Source organism: Choloepus didactylus, chromosome 10 (genome assembly GCF_015220235.1).
Source record: "Choloepus didactylus isolate mChoDid1 chromosome 10, mChoDid1.pri, whole genome shotgun sequence".
Classification (NCBI taxonomy): domain Eukaryota; kingdom Metazoa; phylum Chordata; class Mammalia; order Pilosa; family Megalonychidae; genus Choloepus; species Choloepus didactylus.
In genome coordinates this window covers 68,359,257-68,384,744 of record NC_051316.1, presented here as the reverse complement: position 1 = coordinate 68,384,744, position 25,488 = coordinate 68,359,257, and the positions used below count along the sequence as shown (strand labels likewise).

General features: G+C 40.8%; 1 protein-coding gene and 1 long non-coding RNA gene across 6 annotated transcripts in view; one reads left to right on the top strand and one right to left on the bottom strand.

Annotated features, from left to right (window-relative positions):
• LOC119504756 overlaps positions 1–25,488 on the bottom strand; it is a 122,567-nt gene that overhangs the window by 56,432 nt on the left and 40,647 nt on the right. The gene's annotated exons all lie outside the window — the stretch shown is intronic.
• The window catches only part of SLC24A2 (solute carrier family 24 member 2), a 281,439-nt gene that overhangs the window by 236,531 nt on the left and 19,420 nt on the right, over positions 1–25,488 (top strand). For 3 of the 5 annotated variants that reach the window (XM_037797268.1, XM_037797269.1, XM_037797267.1), the window contains 3 exons: positions 7,697–7,834; positions 10,756–10,899; positions 21,920–22,009. In XM_037797268.1, the coding sequence (XP_037653196.1) occupies positions 7,697–7,834; positions 10,756–10,899; positions 21,920–22,009 (372 nt within the window). The remainder of the gene's footprint in view (positions 1–7,696; positions 7,835–10,755; positions 10,900–21,919; positions 22,010–25,488) is intronic. The other 2 variants (XM_037797270.1, XM_037797271.1) reach the window with 1 other exon arrangement.

Sequence of the window (25,488 nt, the reverse complement as noted above, 5' to 3'; positions counted from 1 at the left end):
CAATATAAACAGAGTGAGAGAATGAGGAATGTTGATAAAGAAAATACAAATGCAAAGACATTGAGAAATTAAGGGAACAAAAATAGATTTTTCTAAGACTCAATAAAGAATGTGAAAAAGGCAATTTAAAAATAAATCATAGTAAGTGAGCACACTGATTTATTTCAAAGCCAAAAAAAAAAGCCTCTATTCACAAATGAGATCTTTTAAAAAGATAGATGTCCATATGGTCAATAAGAACTCACACCTTAGAGTTGAGCAACTGAGCTTTTCCAAATATGGCTTTCTGGTTTTCCATCATTAGGACTGACCGTTTTTCTTATCCCAGACTCTCCTGTTCATTCCCTTTTCAGAGACGAAAGGTGAATGAAATTTACCCTTTGCCTGGAGTCCTTAGTAGACCCATCCCAAAACTCTGAGTTTGCTTCAGAAGTGACTCACAGTATACCCTGTTTGGAAAGTTCTGAGCTACAGGGTCCAAAAATATTCATTTTTTCATGTATCACTTAGAGATTTGGGGACCAAGGTGGCAGCACAAGATGCCCCAGGGTGCCATTTTCCCACAGAATCTTTGGAAGACTAGTGAAAACTAACAGAGTCATCTTTCTCAAAACTCCAGAAAAAGGTTAAAGGGTTGCAGTAACTGGGTAAATGCTGAATCGAGAAAAAGCAGCCTGGCTCGAGTTCTGCAGCTTTGAAAGTCGGTATTACCCCATACAGCAACTGTTTAAAAAGCTGAAAGAATTCAGACTTCAGTTAGCTATATGAATGAAACTGATCTGGTTAGGACTAAGGCAAATCAGACTAAAGGGTCAAGGACAATATTGACAGTGTTGTAAAACTTCAACTTCTGTGTGAGACCAATGGAAAAGATGTTCATTTGATGCAAAATTTCTGTTTTCTGTAGCAAACTAATTTACCTTGTATGGTCAGTTTATTTGAATACCATAATTACATGGAACCGTGATTAGGGAGTGAGATCTTGGTTTGTATAGTTTAGTGTGATGCCCCAATACATCTCAGAGTAATTTGGGCAGAGAATAAAAAAAGTATTTGCACAGCCCCATTGAGGGACTAGGGAAAATATGGAAATATTAAACTTCCCCACCTGGGGAATTCCTGATATTCTTGCAAGCATTGGGGACTACCCTCAATCTTGGGGCTTGAAACATACTCCTGCAAAGGAGAAGGTAAGCCTACTTATAATTATGCCTAAGAGTCACCAGCAGAGAACCTCTTTTGTTGTGCATATGTGGCCTCTCTCTCTCTAAGCCAGCTCTTCAGGTAAACTCACTGCCCTCCCCTCTACGTGGGACATGACTCTCAGGGGTGTGAATCTCCCTGGCAATGTGGGACATGACTCCCAGGGATGAGTCTGCATCCAGCATCATGGGATTCAGAAAGCCTTCTTGACCAAAAGGGGAAAGAGAAAGAAACAAAATAGAGTTTCAGTGGTTGAGAGAATTCAAATGGAGTTGAAAGGTCATTCTGGAGGTTATTCTTATGCATTACATAGATATTCCTTTGTATTTTTTAAGTGTATTGGAATAGCAAGAAGAAAATACCTGACACTGTTGAACTGTAATCCAGTAGCCTTGATTCTTTTTTTAACTTTATAGAAAAATTTAAAAAAATTTCAAACAAAACAAAGGAATAATAAAAACAAATAATCTAAATAAACTACTTTGCTTCCAACATGTTCCTACCATACCCCAAGAAAATTAACAAACCATAACCAAACAAAGGAATAAGAAAAATAAATAACCTAAAATAACTACATTGGCCTTGATTCTTGAAGATGATTGTGTAACTATATGGCTCTTAAGGTGCGACTGTATAATTGCAAAAACCTTACAACTGATCCTCCCTTTATCCAGTGTATTGACAGATGAGTAAGAAAACAAAGACAAAAAATAATAGGGAGTGTAAGGGGTATGGGATGTTTTGGGTGTTCTTTTTTTATTTTTATTCTTTTTTTTTTTTTGGAGTAATTAAAACGTTCAAAAATTGATTGTGGTGATGAATGCACAACTATATGATGATACTGTGAACCATTGACTGTACACTTTGGATCAGGTATATGAATATATCTTTATAAAATTGCATTAAAAAGAAAAGAAAAAGCGGCCTGAAAATGGTTTATGAAGTTTATAGTGCCCTTGCTGGCCCCTCTACCAATCCTTCCCCGATGCGGTGTGCTGCAAGTGTGGGTCCCTCACACTGTTCCAGAGGGAGCAGAGTAACCTTTGTGCGTTTACTGTGGTTCCTGTCTGTCTGTGCCAGTCTATCAGGTGGCAGCCTGAAAGACTAAGCCAGGAAACTAGTCTCTGTCTCACTCTCCCAGAACTTGCCCTGCAGGCAGAAGCAGCTTGCAGATAGCTAAAGCAGTGTAAGAAACAATTAAGTCTAAGAGGTCTGGGACAAAGGATTACCTGCTTTAAGTCATACAATTGAGCATCCAGGAGGAGAAGAAAATCTATTTCAGATGGATAGAGGGGGAATTTGAATTCCTAAACTGTAAACAGGGATTCCCAAGGCCAATAGCAAGCAAAAACCCAGGAAAAGAGGCAGACTTCATGGCACCACACAAGCTCCGGTAAGAAGAAGACACTGCACTCCGCATTCAACTCAAGGCTGATCTTGATAAGAGGGCTAAGTTTTGAAGGAAGCCACTAGCCAAAGCACAGCCAATTTGCAAAGACTGTGAAAGGTGTTTTTACATTGATTGTTTTTGTTAGTTTATGTCACTCAAGGAAATCTCCATTGTATCACTAGCTGGTGACAAACTTAAGGAACAGACAGCTCAAGGACTAAAACCCAGAGTTAACATTTTAAGACTTTATAATGTACAGTATGCAACAAAAGATTACAAGACAAACAGGAAATGATGCCCATCCAAAGGAACAAGATAAAAATCCAGTAACTATCAGTAAAGACCAGACTTTGAACATACTGGACAGAGATGTTAAAAAGATCCTCAATATGCTCAAGAATATAAAGAAAAACACACAGAAAGAACTAAAGGACAGGGAGAAAACAATGAATGAACAATATGAGAATCTCAGTAAAATGGCAGACATTTTTTAAAGGAACCAAACAGAATACTGGAGTTAAAGATCAAATTCCCTAGAGAGTTTCAAGAGCAGATTGGAACTGGCAGAACAGAGAATCAGTGAACTCAAAAGCAAGACAAATGAAATTATTCAGGCTGAGGAATAAAAAGAAAAAAGAATGAAAATAGTAAACAGAACCTAAGAAACCTGTGGTACACAATCAAGAGTATCAATATATGTATTATGGGAGTCCCAGAAGGAGAATAAAGAGAGAAAGGAGCAGAAGGACTATACAAAGAAACAATGACAGAAAAGTTCCTAAATTATTGAAAAACATGAGTATGCACATTCAAGAATCTCAATGAACCCCAAACAAGATAAATTCAAAGAGAACCATGCCCAGACACAAACTGGCAAATGACAAGGACAAGGAGAAAGTTCTGAAAGCTGCAAGAGAAAGCAAAGTGTTATTTACAAAGGAGTCCAGTAAGATTAAGTGTCATTTTCTCATCAGAAACCATGGTGGCAAGAAGGCAGTGGGACAAAATATCCAAAGCACTGAAAGAAAACTATTGTCAATCAAGAATTTTATGTCTGGCAAGCCTGTCTTTCAAAAGTAACGGAGATAGTAAGATATTCCTAGATAAACAAAAGCTGAAGGAGTCCATTACCACTAAACCTGCCCTACAAACAATGCTAAAGGGAGATCTTCAGACTGAAAGGAAAGGACACTAGATAGTAGATTAAAGCAGCATAAAGAAATAAAGACATCCGGTAAGGATAACCATATGGGTGAGTATAAATGCTAGTATTATTGTATTTTTTGGTATGTAACTCCACTTTGTATCTCTTACAGGTTCTAAAATGCAAAGGCATAAAAAGGAAAGATAAGTCTATGGTTTTAGACACACAGTGTATAAAGATATAATTCGTAACAAGTACAACAAAAAGGTGGGGAACAAAGGGGTATGGGAATAGGTAAGTGTACACTATTAGAAGTTAAGTTGGTATTAAACCAAACATAATTATTACAGATTTAGGATGTTAAATGTAAGCCGTATGGTTACCACAAAGAAAACAGATGAAAAATATATGCAGAAAGAAATGAGAAGGGACTCAGAATGGTACAATACAAAAAAAAAAAAATCAAATAAATATGAAAGTAGGCACTAATAGAAAAGTTGAGGGGCGAAAAAGGTATAAGACTTAACAAGACCAAATATCAAAATGGCAGAAAAAAGTCCTGCATTATCAGTAGTTACTTGACATGTAAATGGATTAAAATCTCCAGTTAAAAGGCAGGGATTGGAAGAATGGATTAAAAAGCATGACCCAACTACATATTGTTTACAAGAAACTCACCTTAAATTCAAACACACAAGTAGGCCGAAAGTAATAGATGGAAAGCAATATACTATGCAAATAGTAACCAAAAGAGACCTGGGATAGCTATACTATTATCAGACAAAAATCATCTTTAAGTCAAAAACTGTTACAAGGAACAAAGAAAGTCACTACATACTGATAAAGGGGTCAATTCAATAAGAAGATGTCAAGTATAAATATATATATGCACTTAATGGCAGAGCCCCAAAATATATGATGCAAATATTGACAGATTTGAAAGAAGAAATAGTTCTACACTTAATAGTAGGAGTCACTAATATGCCAGTTTCAATATGGATAAACCATCTAGACAACGGATCAATAAGGAAATAGAACACTTGAATGATAGTATAAACCAACTAGACCTAACAGACATACATAGAACATTTCACCCAATAGCAGCTCACCAAATAAACATTCTATGGAATGTTTCTTAGGAGGCACTTTCTACTGGCCAAATAGTTGTTGATTTAAGAGCCACATTAAAATGTGGCTGTGCATTTTTGGTAATTTTACCTTAGAGAGATTCCAAGTCTGCTATTGTTTTTAGCTCTGCCCAAAACACAAAGAATCAAGGTGTCCCGATATTATGAGTCTCACCGTCTGCCTGGAAGCTTTATTTCTAACAGAAATTCTACTTAAAGCCTATCTACTGGAATAAAATAGCATTTTCCTCCTTAGGGTTGTGGAATTTTCCCTTTCAGCTTATTTTCAAAGACCTTCTATTTATTCATACTACCTAAGAGAAAAAGAAATTCGATCATTGATAGCAATACAATGAATGTTCAATAAATGTTAGCTGAATAGACAGATGGAGAAACAAAATTAATGCAGTTTCCACTTTCACATTGAACAATAGAATTTGTTTCTGGAAGTGTCATCTTAATTCACCTAGTCTGACTTCTCCTGTCTCCTAGATGTCTTTAAAGAAATTATTTCCCTAAACTTTTACTAGAACTAACTATAACCAACATTTACTGAGAGTTTATTATGTACCACATACTGTTCTAAGTGCTTTTCATGGATTAAGCCAGTTAATTTTATAACAACAACATTATAAAGGAGTATTCCGGAGCAGAATTCATATTTAAAACAGCCTATGTCTGACTTCCTGTTTAATAGATAGCCATATGAGAAGAGGATCTTCTTCGTCTATTAATCCCTTCTCTAACAATCCCTTCATTAGGTAAAGAATTTTCAAGATTTCTCTCCCTGGGAGCCTCCCAGATGTGCCATGTACACACCTTTTCACCAGTTCCCAAGGTAACCTAATTGGAAAAGTAAAACATGCCACCCTTGTCAAAAAGAGTCTTTTAATGCTCCAATAATGAAAGATGAAGGAGGGGGGAGGAGGAGCAGAGCATGCCTTGTGTAAAGATGATGCTGTTTTTATGTGCCAGTTCTTCCTATGAGGTTCCACTGGCCTTTGAACACTGCCTGCTGGAGTCTGGAAATAACCTATCTCCTATTTCAGTTCTTGATAAAGTTAGCCTCAGGAAAGTTTATCATTGTAAAGGACTTAATGCATCTTCTACTATTGCCCCCCCCCCCGGATATTCATTTTAGAAGTAGCTGGTGCAGGATTATCCACAGTTATGATGCTCAGGGGGCACCATCAAGCAATGAAATGCACAGAAAATCTCACGGTCTCATTTTGGCCATTATGTACTTGGTTGCCACCTTCTTTTCCACTAAACCTGGGCTAAGTTTCTGCACCTTTTCCTTGGGCAGTGATGCTAAAGAACAAGCCCTTCTTAACCGACATTTGAAGTGCTAACATTAATTGAGGTCCTATCAGCACTTACATTGCATTTTCTTAAAAAACTATTTTTTAGAGCAGTTTTAGGTTTACAGAAAAATTGCACAGGAAGTAGAGTTCTCATATGTATCCTCTCTCCCTGTTACACACACACACACACACACACACGGTTTCCCATATCATTAACTACTTGTATTCATGTAGCACGTTTGTTATAATTGATGAACCAATATCGATTTGCTGTTAACTAAAGTCCATAGTTTACACTGAGGTTCACTCTTTGTGTTGGACAGGTCTGTGTTTTGACAAATGCAAAATGTCATGGACCCACCATGATAGTACCATACAGAATAGTCTTACTGCCCTAAAAATCCCGTGCTCCACCTATTCATCCTGTCCTCCCTTCTCTTGAACCCGTCAGCTGCTGATTTTTACTCTCTATGATTTTGTCTTTTACAAATCATATAGTTGGAATCCTAAAGTATGTAGCTTTCTCAGTCTGGCTTCTTTCACTTAACAACATGTACTTAAGTTTTCTCCATATCTTTTCATGGCTTGATAGCTCTGATATTTCATTTTTAAATTTGTGCTAGCACCTTAGAGACATCACTCAAGAAGATAGAGGAGGGAAGAGGCATCACGATGGCTTCTTCTTTCTACACACCCCTGAATCTGCCCTTCATTTCCCCTTGAAGCTGCCCTGGATATTATATGGATTTGAGAAAGGGAAAAGAATGCAATGCTCACACGTTACAGATCAGCTTTTTAAAGAAATTTGGACCATCCAACCTATCAGAAATTGGTTTTAATCTCAAGAATATCAAGCAAAATTATGTTTCAGTTAAATGGTGTTTCTTATGGTTAGCATTTTTATTCTAACAGGTTGAATTTATTACAAAACAAAGCTGGGAAGCTGGGGTAATTGGGTATAAAGTATATTCGTCCTGATTTTTATAGGACTAAGGGAAGAATGTAGAATGGTGGGAAGAGCCTTGAGCTGGGAGTTGGGGGCCACCCAGACCCACCTGGCTACTGTGACCTTCCTCTCAGGGTCCTCATTTGCCGATGAGGGGCTTGTCTTAATGAGCCAGGGTCCCTCCAACTCTGAAATTTGGGGACTCCTTCTTTCGGACCTGAAAGCCCATGTTCTGAATGGTTGCAGAGCTCTGTGATGGCAGTTTTTCTTCTGTCACCTGTTATTGTCCATACGATGAACTGAACATCAAGTTTTCTGGCAGATAGGTGGTCCCCCATTAAAACCTTCGTAGAGACAAAGAAGCTCTGCCTGACAGTGGCATAGTTTTTAAGGTCTGCTGGAGCCTAAAGGCAGTGAGATGCATCAGGACCTCTGCCTGATGGCTAGTATCCCGTGCTTTGCACCTAAAAGGCACTCAGTGAGTGCTTGTAGATGATAGTGGCGACTACCCAAGGAATTTCCAGTTTGAGCAAAGACTGGAACCCAGGATTCTAATTCTCCACCATTTACGTTTTCCACCAGGTTGCACTGACTCCTTCAATGTCTGAAACAGCCACCAAATCCACCATGTGGGATCTAGGAGCCATGTGTTTTAGTTTCCGACTTTCCATATCAGAGATCAAGGCCTCTGAGCACTGTTGGCCCAGGCTTTGCACAATGGTAAGGGTTGGTTCTACGGAGAACCCAGCAGGTACCAAAATGTTTTAAACCCTTACATCAAGAGTCATTTGAATTCTTTTTGGACAATTTTGTGTTGTTTCCTGTGGACACGCTGCAGAAGTTTTAGGACATGAGGATGAGGCATCACAAGGTCAAAGCCAGGTTGTCACAACTCTCAGAAAAGCGGAAAAATCATTGCCCTAACCTCAGTGGTCTCTCCCCCGGGGCTGAGACTAATAAACATTCCAGCAGCCCCAGCTTGGGCAAAGGCAAAGCGGGCCCCAGACTTGGAACAGCATTCTTTTTCTGCTTCCCTAATCAGCTTGCAAGCTGTCATCCATTGAACCAGACTGAGATTTCACTTGGCAAGAAGACAAAGAGAATTTCCCCTAAAATATCCTGACAGCCTGGCCCTCAGGACACCTTTCAAATCCACCCCAGGATCCTGGCTCCTGTTCTTCTCTATAACAGGACTTGACCCCCAAGAAGCCATGAAATCCCCAGGAAGAGAGTCTCCTCTCCTTGTCCATTTTTGCCCCAGCAACAGCCACCTCAAATGCAGCTTTTGGAAGCTGTACAACATAGCTAGTTGTTTGCATTGGACAGTAGCATGTTTAGAGCTTATGCATCTAAACAATTATTTTCTGCTATTTGCTAGTAGCGCTGCCTTCCTGGTGACTTTGGCAGATGGAGAAAGGAGCTAATCCTTAGGTTATAAGCAGAAGGGTTATTGATGAAATGTCACCATCTGTTGGTATCATTAAAATGGTATGAGTCATAAAGAGTTGCTTTTGTGTTTTCTCAGAAAAAGGTTAGCTTCGCGTTTAGAGAGAAGTTGCTAGATTGTAGGATGGCAGTGGTGGATGGAGGTGGGGATCTAGCTCTGGAGTTGGGGGGAGCCTGATAAACTCATCACTTCTGCTTAATGGGTCTTCAGGGAAGTGGATCCTCTGCTGGAATAAAACTGCCCATCTTTTATGAGACAGGGATGCTTGGAAAGACGATTGCAGCCTTAGTTCTCCCGTGGCCCTCCCTATTTTTGTGGCATCTACAGGGTGGGGAGAGTAAGGAATCATTCCTTTGGATTAAATAAAAAAGAGCATATGTTAGAGGGAACAGTTAAAATGCACCTGTCTCCTTCATCTTTATCAGCTTCATGACACAGAGATTGTTTGTGTCGTCAGCTGATGCCTTGGGAGGCTGGCAGGCTCAGTAAGTGGATGATACTCTTCATCTGCTACATGACCTTGGAGGAGATGGAGGTGGCACAGAATTAGAACCAGGAGGGCAAGTCCAGGCTTCCATCAGGAATGGGACCCCTCAGGACAGAATAAGAAAGCAGTGGATGGACCCATCCAAATTGGACAGCAAAAGGATGGGGAGTGTGGGGTTGTATTTAATAAGGATCCAGGCGACCAAAATAAACTATGCCAGTTTCCTAATTCTACTGTATTACCTAATCCCCTTAATTCCCTCGTATCTGCCATTTATAAACTCTTCGAACCACTGCCCAGGTAATACACTGAAAGCCGAAGACCCTGTCACTAGCACCTTTTTCAGTATAGCTTAAGATCCCCTTATTACTATGCTTCTGGAGAAAATTAAAGTGTGGGTGATCTCAATTGTTTAAACCACCACAGATCATTTTGGACAGTACACTGGGTTTCAATTGTAAATAAACATAATACTGCAGCAAGCCAGGCTTCACACCTGACCCTGACCTCTAGCTATGTCTTTTGCCCCCTATGCCCACTGGCCTGAGCCTGCTGCATCCGTCACCTCCTTAGGGACAGAGGTGCTGGTGGGAGTCAACGCTGCCGCTGGAAACGGCGTGCACTGCTGGAAGCCAGAGCCACAGGGGGCAGGAGCTTGAAGAAGCCTGTGCAGGTTATTTATATGGTCTCAAAAGAATGCCTCCTTGGAAAAGTTCCTGTTGCTATTTTTAGATCTGATGCTGGGTCCTCCTGCTGTGCATTCATTTTTAAACAAGCAAGGGAGGTTGTGATTGATGCTGTCTGCAGCGCTGTTTGGAGGCTCTCAGGGCCCATCCAAAGCTAACGATCAGCCTGCTGGGGCCGATCCACCTTCCATCCTCCTCTAAGCTCTCGACCTTCAGAAGCTGACTGCGTGGCCTTGAGAATCAAACACTCACTGCTTGCTGCCAAGGCGAAAACTGAAGTTTACACCCGGGCCTCAAAGTCCCTATGCAGTTGAAACCCCCACCTTTAGGGTCTTGCTCTACTTTCTCCCTCTGTCGCCCTGAGGACTGAGGCATATGTTTGCATGAGCCTTTGGCTGCAAGTAAAATGATTTAGAATTCAATGATGTGATTAAGCAGGTTAAAAACTCACAACCACACAGTAACCCACAAGCTTCACTATTCCAGAACCACCAGGAGAGAGTTGAATTCTCTCAGGGTTGTTACTGAATGGTTTCTGCAGTACTTTAATTTACCCACTCAAAAACAGTATTCTTAAAAAAAAAAAAAAAAAAAATCAGTGCTCTCCCTCTTACGGATTCCAAATCCTGTGGCTTTGTCCTCAGAGAGAAAGGAGGAGGAGCAGGTGGTGGTGGACATGGGGCCCTTTGCTCTGCAGATATGGTTGCTCATAAAAAGTTCATCCATCACAGCTATAGCCCACTTCATTTGAACAATCAGTTGATGAAAGTGGGATACTGAAGAGTGTTCAAGAAGAGAAAAGAAAGTTCTTGAATTCTCAAGCTGGGCAATTAGCTGTTTGTTCTTGGGACTCAGACCATGGCAGATGGGCTTCTTTTAAAACCTAAAAATTAAAGCTTCTGGGATGACTCAGGGAAACTATAATGAACTCCGTGGCTCTCCTCCCTTGCTTCATGGTCTTGCTGTCGTGGCTTGTGTACATCATCCTCATTATTGTTGATTCATTTTTTTCTCTCTGCAGCAAACCACAGAGACGGGTGAGGAGGAGGAGGACCAGCCCCTGAGCCTGGCCTGGCCCTCCAATGCCCGCAAGCAAGTCACATTCCTGATTGTTCTCCCCATAGTGTTCCCTCTCTGGGTTACCTTACCTGATGTTCGCAAACCTGTGAGTACAGCTTTTTTGAAATAGGCCCTTATAAAAACCACAGTCTATAACAGTATGTGTAGTCTGCATCTATTTGTGTTAACAGAAAAAGGAGTATAACATATATATACATGAATAATGCTTATATATGCCTGAAAGTTCTCTGGAAAGATACACCATAACAGTGATTGTTCTGGTTAGCTAATACTGCATAGCAAATCACCCCAAAACTTAGTGGTATGAAACAAACATTTTATTCTGCTCTTGGATTCTGTGGATCTGGAATTCAAATAGGGCACAGTTGGGATGACTTGTTTCTGCTCTGTATTGTCCAGGGCCTCAGCTGGGAGAACTTGAATGGCTGGGGTGACGCAAATGGCCAGGGGCTGGAATCATCCAGAGCCTTCTTAACTCAAGTTTCCAGCTCCTGACAGGGATGATTCAAAGGCTGGGCTCAGCTGGGACTGTCAACTGAAGTGCCTACACATGGTCTCTCCATGTAGCCTGGGCTCCCTCACAGTATGGTGGCCTCAGACTAGGCAGCCATCTTACATTAGAGACAAGGGCTCCAGGATTGGGTGTCCCAGCAGCAGCAGACAGAAGCTGCATGTCATTTATGACATTTATGAGGTCACACAGTCACTTTCACCATATTCTGTCTGGGAAGCCAGAAGCCCTTTTTGATTCAAGTGGAAGTGACCTAAAGTTCACCTAGGATATATCAGTGTTATATAGCATACAACAGTCTTGGTACAGGAGTGTGAAAGAATTTGCAACCATGTTTTGAAACTATCATCGTGATTGTTTCTGAGAAGGACAACCAAAGGTCTGAGACAGGAGGGCAGCTCTCTTTGTGTTGAGTATTCTTGTGGCTATGTACTTGGATTGGGTTCACGTAGTGCAAATCCCTTACGTGTCTGATCTTCTCCCTCCTGTATTAGTAGCATTATTGTTATTGATACAATTATCTATCATTATTATGCACTGGCTGCAAGGCACTATCACAGTATTATCCTGTGAACAGCAGAGTACAATGTGAGTGTCCATTGAATGAACATTCACTCCCGGTGTTGCTAAACTGGGTTCTTGGGCCATTGCCCTAAGAGATGAAAGAACTAAGAGATAAGGAGAAACAGTTCTGCTTTATATTATGGCAATACACAGAAATAGTCATTCAGCCAAAGTGTGTACCTACTATGTATCAGACTCTTCTCAAGAAATTTTCAGAAATGCATTCTAGAATCTCAGCACACATCTAAGGAAGGAATTATTGTTGGCAAAAGTACATGGAAACTTAGGTACAAAGAAAAATGGCTCATGCTTGGCCACTTCCTAAGAGATGGAACTGAGATTTGAACACACAGCTTGGGCTATTTCTCATATCCCATGCTGCCAGAAAGTGGAAATCTAAAAAGTCATTTCTAAAAGCATTTAGAATAGAATATTGTGGTAACATCCAGCATAATTTAGAATAAATCTCCAAGTACCCCCTAATGATCCCATTTTCCTGTCTTGAAAAAGACAGGGGGTGGTCTGTAGTCAGTCCAGCCTGGTGAAGAGCTGTGTCTTGTCAAGTCCAGGCCAGGAAAAGACCCCTTCAGTTTAGGACTCCCTACATTAGAGGCTTTTGGGTAAAGGACACATGTAACAGGTGTTTCTCACTTTAAGCAATATTTAGGTTTCTCCATTTAAGATGCAGTCACAATGCACTGCTCTATGCAAAGTCCTGGCTTTTTGAAAATCTACAACCAATTTGGAATATGTTCAATTTTTTTGTTTTGTTTTGGTTACATCACTTTGACATTTCTGAGAGATTCTCTCTCTCTTCCTCCTTCTATCACTTTGCTGTTTAGCCCTATACCTTTGCTCAGCCCCAGGGAGAAAAATCAAGAAGACAGATGTGGGTTTCTAAATCCCTGAAAAAGACCCAGCATAGTGGGGTCCAGAGTAGATGAGGGTTGAGTGACTAATAATAGGTGAGCCCATGACCACCGAAAACAATCAGGAAAATGCACAGGAACAGGAGGAGGGTGCCAATACCTCCAAGCCCTGGGCTGTCTTAGAACAAGGCCTGGCAAAGTTTTCCTCCTCTCAGTGATCCTAACACCAGAACGTTTTCATTCTACCACAGTGACTGCTGTGGTTCTTCCCCCTCAACTCATGAGCTGTGCAACCCTGACAAAGTCACTTCTCCACTCTGGACCTTATTTGTCCTCCTCCGTGAAATACAGGGTTGGAAGATCTCTGAATTCCCTGCCAACTGTGACGTTCTGTGATTACAGAAAGTATAAATAAAGAATCTTCAATATGATATTGCAAGTGTGAGGTGACCATATGTCCAAGTTGGCTCTCAAAGCATCCTGGTTTGGAAGATAAATTATACGGAAGATAAATTATAGACTCATCCTTGTATATACAAATGCCAAGGGAAAGAGACCATGCCAGTTGATATAAAAGCAAACAAGTGGCTTCTTGATCATAGCTAGAACAGCATGTTTTATTAGATTTGCTCTTATATCAGTTAGCTTTTGCTGAATAACACTGCCTCAAAACCTAGTGGCTTAAAACAACAGGCATCTTTTAGCCAATAATCCTGTGAATTGGCCATTGGGGCTGGGCTTAGCAGGACGCTGTGCTGGTTTCAGTGGGACTCCCTCCCATGATGGGAGGCTGGTGGGATAGGAGTGTATCAGCTGGTACAGCTTACTGTGCTCCATGTGGTCTCTAAATCTTGAGCAGGCTAGCCTGGGCTTACTCACGTGGTGACAAAGTTCCAAGAGCAGCAAGAATGGAAGTTGCAAAGCCCTCTTGATGTCTAGCTTGAAATTTACAACTGTCACTTCCACCACATTCTATTGGTCAAAGCAAGTCATGAGGCTGTCCCAGATTCAGACAGTAGGGAAACAGACCTCCTCTTGGGGGAGGGATTGCAAAGTATTGTGGACATTTTTGCAATCTACCACAGACCTCATCTATTGTCATAATGGCTCTTGAAAACAAATATCCAGGGAATAGAGAGAGAGAGGAGAGAATTATTAATTAATTAATAGATATTTGCTACTCCTTAGGGCCTTGCAAGCCTCTCTCTTCAATAGGTTTTGTTTGTTTTTTTAATTCAGTTTTTTTTTTGAAATAAATTCAAAGTTATAGGAACAGTTGCAAAAACAATACTAACCTCATACAAAGAATTCCATCATACCCTGATCCCCCTCCCCTGATAGCTCAATCCACCAACCTTAACATGCTGTCACATCGCTATTTCTTTCCCTCCCTATCATCCATCATCTATTGCTCTGTCTTCTGAACATATGAGAGCTAGCTGCACACATCCTTGAACATACACTATAATTCATGTATACACTTCCCGTGAACAAGAACATTCTTTTATGCAATCCCATTAAGCGCAGCTAAGAAGTACAACAGGTTCAACAATGATACAAAGCTTACATTCTATATTTCCTTTTCCTTATGTCTCAACTGTGTCCCTTTGAGCCACCTGTCCTCTATCCTCCAATTCCATCCAAGTTCATCCTTGGCATTCAATCGTCATCTGTTTAGACTGTCTTTTTTTTTTTTTTTTAGTTGTGGGAACATATATACAGCCTAAATCTTCCCATTCCACCCCCTCCCTAGCCTTCCATTAGTGGGATTAATCACCTTTAGAATGTTGTAATGCTCTTTCCCACCATCCGTTACTAGAAATTTCCCTTCACCTCAAACAGCAACTCCACCCTCATTTCTTAACTCCCCATTGCCCCATCCCCCATTTCTCTTAACCCGAACTCTACAATTCATCTCTATGGTTACATTCTCTGATAGTTTCTTTGTGTTTGCTGTAGGGGTTAAAATTAACCTCTTAAATCCATATCAATCTTGTTTTTCTTTGATGCCACCTCCACTTCAATAGGACACATAAACTATGTTCCTATACTTCTCCATTCCCCTACCTTTATATAGTTGTCTAAAATTACATATTTTACATTGAGTTCAAAACCACTGATTTGTCATTAGGGTTTGTGTAATTTATATCATGTAGAAAGTAAATAGTGGAGTTACAGTTCAAAAATTATTGACTTTATTTGTATTCCATTGTGGCTGGAGAATGTGCTTTGAGTATATTTAATTTTTTTTTTTAATTTCTTGAGGCTTGTTTTATGTCCCAGCTTATGGTCCCTTCTGGAGAAAGATCCGTGATCCCTAGAGAAAAATGAGTGTCCTGGTGCTTTGGGGATGTAAGGTACTATATATGTCTGTTAAAATTCTCTATATCTCTTTCTTTTTTCTGTTGTTTCTCTGTTGGTAGGGCTCCTTTTAGAATCTGAAGTAGGGCAGGTCTTTTATTGGCAAAGTCTCTCAGGATTTGTTTGTCTGTGAAAAATTTAAGCTCTCCCTCGAATTTGAAGGAGAGTTTTGCTGGATGAAGTATTCTTGGTTGGAAATTTTTCTCTCTCAGAATTTTGAATATGTCATGCCACTGCCTTCTCGCCTCCATGGTGGCCACTGAGTAGTCACAACTTAGTCTTATGTTGTTTCCTTTGTATGTGGTGAATTGCTTTTCTTGCTGCTTTCAGAACTTGCTCCTTCTCTTCAGTATTTGAGAATCTGATCAGAGTATGTCTCAGAGTGGGTTTATTTGGATTTATTCTATTTGGAGTTTGCTGGGCATTTATGCTTTGTGTATTTATATTGTGTAGAAGGTTGGGGAAGTTTTCCCCAACAATTTCTTTGAATACTCTTTCTAGACCTTTACCCTGCTCTTCCCCTTCTGGGACACCAATGAGTCTTAAGTTTTGATGTTTTATTTTATCTATCATATCCCTGAGATCCATTTCAATTTTTTTTTTTATTTTTTTCTCCATTCTTTCTTTTGTTCTTTCATTTTCTGTTCTGTGGACTTCTAGGGCACTGAGATATTGTTCAGCTTAGTCTTGTATTGTGATTATCCAGAGTCTTTTTAATTTGGCCAACAGTTTCTTTTATTTCCATAAGTTCTACTTTTTTTATTTAGTCTTGCAGTGTCTTCTTTATGCTCTTCTAGGGTCTTCTTTATGTAGCTTATATCCTGGGCCATGGTCTTCTTGATGTCCTTTAAATCCTTTGCCATGCTTTCGTTCCTCGATTGTATTTCTTTGATTAATTCTGTGAGGAACTTTATTTCTTCTGATAACTTGATTTGTGTGTTTGGAGTTGGATTCTCCATATCGTCTGGTTTTATCATATGCATTGAGATTTTCTGTTGTTTTTGGCCTCTTGGCATTTGCTCTGCTCAACAGGGTTCTTTTAATTTGTTAAGAAAAAAAAAAAAGACCTATCTAATTTTTCAGAAACACTGTTTGGTGACATACACTTTCTCTAGCTAACCAGCAGATGGCGTCTGTGAGTCACCTATACCTCTCAAGTCAGTTCTCCACCTTGTCCCCGTGGTGTGTGGGGAAATGATTCCTGTGGGGTCCAGCCGGAGAACTCAGCCTGGGTGTGTTGCTGGAGCTGTCCGCCCTGAATGCGGGGCACTTGTATGGGTGGTCAGGGAGGAAGGACAGCCTCAATATTCAAACCCCCCCGGTTTCCGGAGATTCAAGGCCGCCGCAAGAGTCCAAGCCTTCATTTCATTTCAGCCCCAGCCCCTCTCTCTCGATGTCCCACAAACCACCGGACTTGGCATAGTGTCTCTGGGATCTCCGAGCAGGTCCCCCTGCCCAGCCGCGATCCTCCAGGACCTCTGCTGAGGTAATGCCGCGCTACGTCATCAGCGCGTGCCGTCCCTCAAGGGAAGCCCCAGGCCGCCAGGCTGAGCTGGCTCACTTTCAGCCTTATGCAGAAATGGCCGAACGGGGCGTCTCCACACCTCCCTCCTAGCACAGTTCCTCCTTCCCAGCTCCGGGACAACTGGCGGGGCTCTGGGCTGTGGGCACGGCCCCAGGCAGGAGTTTATCCAGCCCTCCCGGGAGCAAGCTGCTAGCTGCGGGGATTCTTTCGGCTTCTGGCTCTCCGCTCCGTTCCCCCGGCCCCAGGGTTATCTGCAGCGGGCTATCTTCCAGGCCAGACACCGAGAGGCTAGCCCAGTCCCTTCTGGCTGTGTTTCACTGCATGTTTCCCACGATCGCACCTGCAGCCACTCCTGGGTTTTCCCCTTTTTTATTTTTTTATTAAAAGAGTCTGTTGGTCTCCAGACGCCAAACCCTGACTTCCCCAGATCACTGTACGGCTGCGGGACTTCCAGCCAGCTTACTCACTCATTTCAGAATGCAGACTCTCAGTTTCACCAAGTATACGGCCCCTGGGAACTAGCAGATCTCGTCCAGCTGGCACATCGCTGTAACCGGTATTCTGGGTCACTCTCTGGTCCTTATCTAGTGTTTTCGACGGAGGTGTTCCTTAGGCCTGTCTCACCTAGCTGCCATCATGGTTTCTCCCCTCAACAGGTTTTTAATTACCCACGGAAAGGAACATCCAAAACCTTGACAAAAATTACAAGGAAAACATGGGTTTTTTTAATCATATACTTCTAGTTTCAGAGTAAATAATACACACACTGTTTTTATTTTTTACTACATTTGTATTCAAATTATATGAGAGTTTGTTGGATCATGCATAATTCAAGCTCAGATAATTAATATGGGCTCCGCTTTTGTAGTTTCCTTAAATCAACTCTTTAAGAGTTAAAGAACTAACTTTTGTAGTTTCCTTAAATTAACTCTTTAAGAGTTAAAGAACTAAAATATAAGCTTTAATGAGAACATGTCTTTGATGAAAATGGCGAATAACAGAAACCCAAAAAGATATGTTCTCTGATGGCCTAGACTGGGTGTTCTTACAAAACAGGAATGCATCTGAAAGTTCAAAACATGACCCATTAGAGCTAGGAAGCAACCTGAGAACCCAGCTAGATTTTTGCAATTTCTATCATTCATTCATCTACTAAGTATTTATTGAGTGTCTACTACATGCTGAGTACTGTTCTAGCAAGGATGAGGAGATTGAGACCCAGAGAAGTTAAATGACTTGTGTAAGCACACCAGCTAATAAAAGGCAGAGCCAAGACTAGGTGTCCTAATTCAGCTCTTTCCTGAGGGAAATTACTATGTCAGTACTAAAGTTCTCCATCTTGTGCCTGTTACTCCCACAGCAGAAATGCCCAGCTGCTTCTTCAGCACAGTCAGTCACCTCTCTAAGTGTCAGTTTCCTCACCTCTTAAAAATGAAAATGAGGTTGATATTGCCTAAGTACAATTACCACTATTAATTGAGCATTTCTTATGTTCCGGACACTTAGCTAGATACTTTATGTACATGAAGTCCTCAGAGCAATTAGACATTATTTACCCCATTTTACAGACCAAAAAAAAAAAAAACTGAGGCTTAGAGAGATTAAATTATTTGCCTAAGGAAACGGCTGTTGACTGGGGGGCAGGGATTTCAGTACAGGTCACCTGAACCAAAGGCCTTAATAGGATTGTCGGACGAACTTTGCTGACTATGTGTGCCCCAAAACCTTGCACAGAGTGGAAGCTCAGTGAATATTTGTTGAATTTAAATCAGTAAGGATATGGCCAATTTACAGCGAATGTTCAGCAACTTTTTTCAAGCCAAGCAGATATCACTCTGATGTACCAAAAGCTTCTAATGAGAACATGAGCCAATTAAACTAATAAACCATTACGTTGGGAACTAAATGGCCGGCACATGAGCACAATTTGCTTATTTGCTAATTAGCATCAGGCCTATCCCAGCAGATGTCAGGATAAGCCACCATTACTAACCATAAATTGATATGTCAGTCCTTGGCTTGAAAGGCTTTTGTTTTTCCAGTGAGTCTGGTAACTAAGTGACAGTACAAGCAACGTCTGGAATGAGACCATAGAGTGCAAATAAAAAGATTAGTTCAAAAAAAAAAAAAAAGAAGGAATTATCTGGGCTGTGAGATTGGAAATGTTAAGGTAGTTTGACAGTTGGAGAGTGTTTAATCAAAATACTGAGGCATAAAGGGTTGCTACTTCCGAAGCCGGAGCCTTGCAGGAGGTTGGATGAAGTGGGTGGTGGTACAGCTGAAATGCCAGTCCATATCTCCCTGATGCTCTTTTTATTATCTGACATTAAGGGCAGAGCCTAGGATGATGATAATGGTCATCATTGTGTCTGTGGCTTGGGGTATTTTGAACATTATCAGCCGTGATATTTTAGGAAGGAGTCAGTATAACCTAGCTGTTAGGAGCACGTGCAGTACAGGCAGCCAGATCTAGGTTTGAATTTCATCTCTAGCTCAAGATCTGGGCACAGGGAAGGTGCCCAGCCTTTGCCTACCCCTGGCTTATGATGAAGACCCTGAAAATTCACAAAGAAAAATTATTTTTAACCTTTTTTCTTCAGTGAGCCCCCTAATACAATGTTAGGTACATTTTAGATGCTCAGTGATTACTAATTGGCTTCTTAAGAATCGTAAACACAAATTTTGAATTAGAGAAATTTTCAATAGAACTTAGATTTAAATTTAGCATCTTTAAATCCTTACTCTTATTCCCTGCTTTCTACCTTTTGACTGGGAATGTTCTGAAGCTCAGTGATACTTTTCAGATGAAAAGTATGTTCAAAGAATTCGATTCTGATTTATGAATATATCTTGATGAACAGAAATTCAGAGGTACAAAAATAAAATAATTACACATTTAGTAAATGAGCTAACTGGGAAAGAGAGTAATTTAAGAAATGAGGAGTCTCCCAGGAGAATATCTGGTACATACGTCTACTATAAAGTGTGGAGACAGCGCCTCTTCATAGAACGCTCGGAATAGAGCGGACCAACTGCTGCTCAGATCACGTGTGACCCCACACTGTGGAAGAGGCCCTTGTAGTGCCTGTAACAGAGCATGGCCATGGGAGATGAAGCCCTTGTCATCACCAAGAGCCCGTAAACAATGACTTACTGGAGGAAAGGATGGGAACTCCAGCCAGCTAAATGCCTTGCCCGAGAAAACTTGATTTCTTAGCACTGGCAATTCCAAGACTCAGGGCATCTGGTTTCTAGAATACAGCTAAACTCCCAGCTTTAAAGGAATTTCCTTATAGAAGTTCTAGTCTCAATTTGTACTTTAAATTATTGATTACTTTTTTACCACAACCTATCAAAATGCTTAGATGCCTGGAAGTGGTCTGAGTCCTTAGCCAAAATATTTTCCTTCTAAGAAAAGGATGAGGTGAGGGAAACATTTGAGAGTAAGGTGTTGGCTACCCACTGTGGCCTGATGCCCTCCCCCAACTTAGTCAAGCCCGTTTGGTCTTGCAGACACCCCAGCTAACAAACAGCCCAAAAAAGCAACAATCATTAAAAGAGAGGAACGGTTGTTGTTAAATGTAACAGAAGCTTGTGAATAATAAAAACATATATTGAAAGTTGAAATTTGTTAAGAGGACATAAAGCTGGTTTGGAGCAATAGAGGGTGTGTTTGTCATTATAGATATTCAAAAGGTTACCACACAGGAGTTTATCTTGCCTTTTTAATGAAGCTCACAAAAGCCATGGCTAAAAGTGTTCTACTTGACTGCCCAAGGTCAGCCCTTCATGCAATCAAGATAGCTTTCATCCAAGTCAACTCCAGGATTCGTTTCCGTGGACGAAATTGGATGGCAATTATCAAAGCAAAAATGGGATTTTTTTTTCTTCTCAAAGTGGAGAACTTGGAAATAAAAAGTGCTCAGCAATATAGGTGAGAGGCTCTCTGGCAGCATTCTGCCATCTGAGCCTGTTTTAAGGGCCCCCATTTTGCAAGAAAGGGCATCAGCAGAGCACCACAACAGTGCAAGCCTGGATTTGCCTTTAGTGGAGTCAGGTAAGGAACCCTCATTTTAAGTGTCTCATTATGGCTGATGCTCGAAGGGAACATTGAAAGTGCTGACCCTGTACCCGAGATTGCACATGGACTGCCATGAGATTGCCATGGTGCTGGCCTCTTCTGAGTGGCTTTTCCTGTTCACTCATGGGACCGTAAAATAAGCCACTCAATTTTAAACCTATATGCCAGTTTGGATGTATTATGTCCCCCATGTTCTTTGATGCAGTCTTGTGGGGGCAGACATATTAGTGTTGATTAGATTGGAATTCTTTTGAGTGTTTCCATGGAGATGTAACTCAATCAACTGTGAGTGAAACATTTGATTGGATAATTTCCATGGAGGTTTTACCCTGCCCATTCAGGGTGGAAGTTAATTGGATCACAGGAGTCCTATAAAGGAATTCATAGACAAGGACCTCAGAGCAACTAAGAGTGACTTTTTGGAGGAGCTGCAGCTAAGAGAGGACAAAACACCCCAACATTTTGGAGAACACCATTTTGAAATGTACCCTAGAAGCAAGCAGATGCCAGCCACGAGCCTTCCGAGCTAACAGAGGTTTTCCAGACACCAGTGGTCATCCTTCAGTTAAGGTACCCTATTGTTGATGCCTTACCTTGGACACTTTATGGCCTTAAGACTGTAACTTTGTAACCAAATCAACCCCCTTTAGAAAAGCCAATCCATTTCTGGTATTTTGCATAATGGGCAGCATTAGCAAACCAGAACAACCTATGATCCTTCCTGTCTCTTGTTAAATGTAATTAACTCCATAGGTTTTGGGGCATCATAAGTATTACTAGGATGCAAGCAATAGAAACTGATTCTGGTAAACTTGGGCAAGAGAAAGAAAAAGGAACCGGAGAGGGAAGGAGGATATGGGGCAGTTAAAAGATTGAAGGAAAGGCTGAAAAACCAGGCCCTGGAGAGGGCAGGAGCAGAGGCAATCTGAGAATCTAGCAGCAGGAACCAACAGATGGTCTCTTCAAGAGATCTCCATCTCAGGGAACCAGCTTCCAGAAGTCAACTCCAACCATTTCCACACTCCTGAGAACTTATTGTCTGACTGTGGTAGTGGAGGGCCTTTTGGTTGCTAATCCTAGCAACTATAAGAAATGAAGGAGACATGGCTGCATTGATGGTTTTAGCTTTGAACTGTCAGATCCAACGCAGTTGGTTAACACTGACACTCTCACCTTTTCCTGGTTCTCTTGCAGTCATCAAGGAAGTTTTTTCCCATTACGTTCTTCGGCTCCATCACCTGGATTGCAATATTCTCTTACTTGATGGTCTGGTGGGCACACCAGGTAAGACCTTGATAGTGACACCCATCTGGCTGGATTTTCTCTGCTCTTGATGCCCAAGTGGTTGGCCAACGTGTTGACTTTCTGACACTGTCAAAACAGTATTGGATCTGACATGGACAAGTTACCTATTCCAGAACTAAAGGAATTTACTCCAGTTAATTTCCCATTATCTCCCAGCCTTTCCTGTAACTCAGAGTTCAAGCAGCACAGCCCCTGACAGTCATGCTGAGAGAGGCAAGCCTGAAGGCCATCTTGCCCTCTGCAGCCTGCAGGGTGAAGTTTACTATAGGTAAAGTATACCTTAATAAAAAAGGAGCGCGAGGCACTTGCAAAATCCACTGGAAACCTTGGCTGAGACACCCAGCATTATTCCTGTAAGATATTTTATATTATTCCTGCCATAATTATGTTATTGCCATTTGACTTCAGATTTCTTTTCTGGATATTTCCAAAAATCACTGGCTTCCTGAAGAAGTTCTGTTTGCCCTGAAGTCATTATCTTCTACATTCATTGAGAAACGTTTGCTACCAGAACATGGCAGAAATCACTGCAGAAGAGGGCCTGCTTCTCAGCCTCTAGATTTCCAGACTGAAAGGACTGTTGGCCATTTATAACATATAATGGCTATTCCTAATAATCATGTTTTATTCTTTCATGTGCTGATAAAGGAAAAAGTAGAGGTTTTCTTCACTTGCTGATATATACTAGATATTTCTCTTAAGCCATCTTAGAAAACATCATCCTACAGGCTTCAATCTTCTTCTTTTCTAATGATTATCCTAATTCTGCTATCTTGTTTCATTTTCATTCTCTTGAAAAAAAAGAAAAAAAGAGAGAGAGAGAATGCAAATGCAATGCCCAGGACAATAATAATTACAAAAAGGCCCAAAATATTAAGTGCATAAGCAGTAGCCCTAATATCCAATAATGGAAGAGAAAATTCTCTTTCCACTTTCCTATAGAAATGCTTTTCTCTCAAAACATCCTGACAGCTGACCTAAATAGATTTAAATAGAGCAAAGATTCCTGTTACAGTTCTAATTCCTATTGTTTGTACTTTTGAACTATAAAGGCTATAAAGATAATAAGGGTACCCTGTAGTATTCAACTATTTTGTTATCCACTGTTTTAACAATAATAAATGCTATTTGATACATCTCTTTGGGAACTGTTTTAGCCTAAAATAAAAATAAGAAATCCTTTACATGAAACAGTTTGTGTTTTTGCCCTTAGAAAAAAAAGAAAATAACAAAAACTATCATGAATCTTTACTTTAGTAATTTTCATGGGGAAAGAAAACCTGTGATTAAAATCTATTCTGCATCTTGTGTGAGAAGTTAATTCTAAAAGTCAAAGACAGACAGACCTTGTGTATGTCTCATCTACATTTCAGCAGATCCTACTTTAGCAAAGGCAAGGAGTAGCACTGGATTTGGACTGACTGATCCCATCTTTTGCTTCTAGTCGAAAATAAGGGAATTCTCCAAGAGACGGCTGATGTCCTTTCTAGCTTTAAACTTCTCTGATGCTCCCCAAGTGTGTCCGAGTGCAGCTCTATCCATGTCCCATCATCTTTCCTCTGACTCACCAAAAGTCAACTTCAGTACATTTTTCTCACAGTGAGGTTGTGAAGACTAGTTCTCTTTTGGTGAAAGTTTCTAGAGCCTCACAGCTTCATCAGGGGTTTGATGTATAATGAAGATTCTTCATTATTCATCTGGTTTCCCACGTTGTGGATTAACCCTAGTAAACTAGCTTCTGTCCCTGCTGCCAGGCCCCTGATTGCCACAGTCAAGTTGCAGAGGGAAGGGCTAATGTCTGAATTATAATTGCTTATATTTATTGTACACTGTGCTTTTTGCTTTAGGTGCATAACAGTCTGGGGGGGAGTGGTTATTATTATTCTAATTTTACAGATGAGAAGACAGACTTAGGAAAGTTGGATACTTAGCCCTAGGAAGCGGCATGCTGGGATCTGCACCCAGCGCTCTCACCCACATCCACCACACTGCCGCCCTTCACTGCCTGCATTTGGGTGTCTCCTGTGGCATTCAAACTCCACATGCAAATAATATTTGCCATAGTCGCTGCCTTAGAACTGCCCCTAGGAATTTAGATTAAGAATGAGATTGGAACTTATTTAGTCAGCATCTTCACAGTCTCTATGTTTCACTCCAAATAAAACAAGAAAATTAGTCATCAAAGAGAATATTTTGCTCTAGTAGGACACTTACAAGCAGAACCCTTACCTTAAAAACTTTTCCTAGAGGAATCAGTGAAATTGTCTAAGTATGTACATTGTTTATTCAACAAATAGTTATCAAGAGTCTGTCTACCAGGCTATGCTCTGGGTATTGGGAAGACCATAGCAAGTAAGGCAATGATCCTGCTCACATGGAGCTCACTTTTTAATGAGGAGCAGCAAATCTGTGTATCCTGATGAAAGGTAAAATAGTTCAGCTCACCTGGTTCTTGAACAGGTGCAACCATCAAAATAAAAATAGCTCCCAACTATGCTTTTAAACTAGTGGGATCCAGGATCCTACATGTAAATCAAAGAAGGAATTTAGAAATGAGAGTATTCTATTCCCCCAAAACCTTTATCCATATATGGTACTTCAGCCCTTAAAATCCATTCCAAAAAATGCTGAATGTCATCAGGTAAACTGCTAGAAACCAAATAGAAACACTGTCTTAAACGTTTTCAGAACTGTAGTTCATCACTTCCAGAAGTTACATAAGGCTTTTAAAACATCCAAGAAGACAAATAAGTTACTCAAGAGAATAAAGGAACACCCATCTGAGGCTAAGTCAACCCTCCTAAATAAAACTCACCAGTCCTAAAACGCAAAGGCCAAAATAAAATATGACAACGGCCCCCACCTTTCTTTCTCATAATGACATACTATTTACAAAGGACTTTTACATAAATTATCTTTTAGCTCACAGCTACCTAGTAAGGTATTATTATCCACTCTTTATGGATAAGAAAGTGAGGACCAAAGACTTTACCCAGTCCGTTCAGTTGTCAGTGGGCCAAGCACTTTATAAATGCCAGAACCAGACTTGGACTGAGTTCTGGCTGCCTGGCTGATTTACAGTCCTTTATTATCAAACCCAGGAACATCCAAAATCAAGTTTCCCAGGAAAATGGTAGAGGCAAATAGTGTTTAAAGAGTAGGTTCCAGACACTGGGGAATGTTAAGGAAAAATGGGGACAGTGGGCATCAGTCCTCCGCCTTCAGTGGTAAATGTCAGGGTCCTCAAATCTGCCCCAGGACTTAGTGCCACCATCAGGTGCTACTCATGGACTCGGTGACCAAATGACCTTTTTTGAACTCTAATCATACAGCTTCCCTTGTTCACTCTTGGAAAATACCATATCAAGCCTGCTCTCTACCCCTCTGTACTTCTTTTTTTATTTGAAATTATCTGTTTGATCTTCATGTGGACATTCCTGACCTCTTGGGTCTGAATA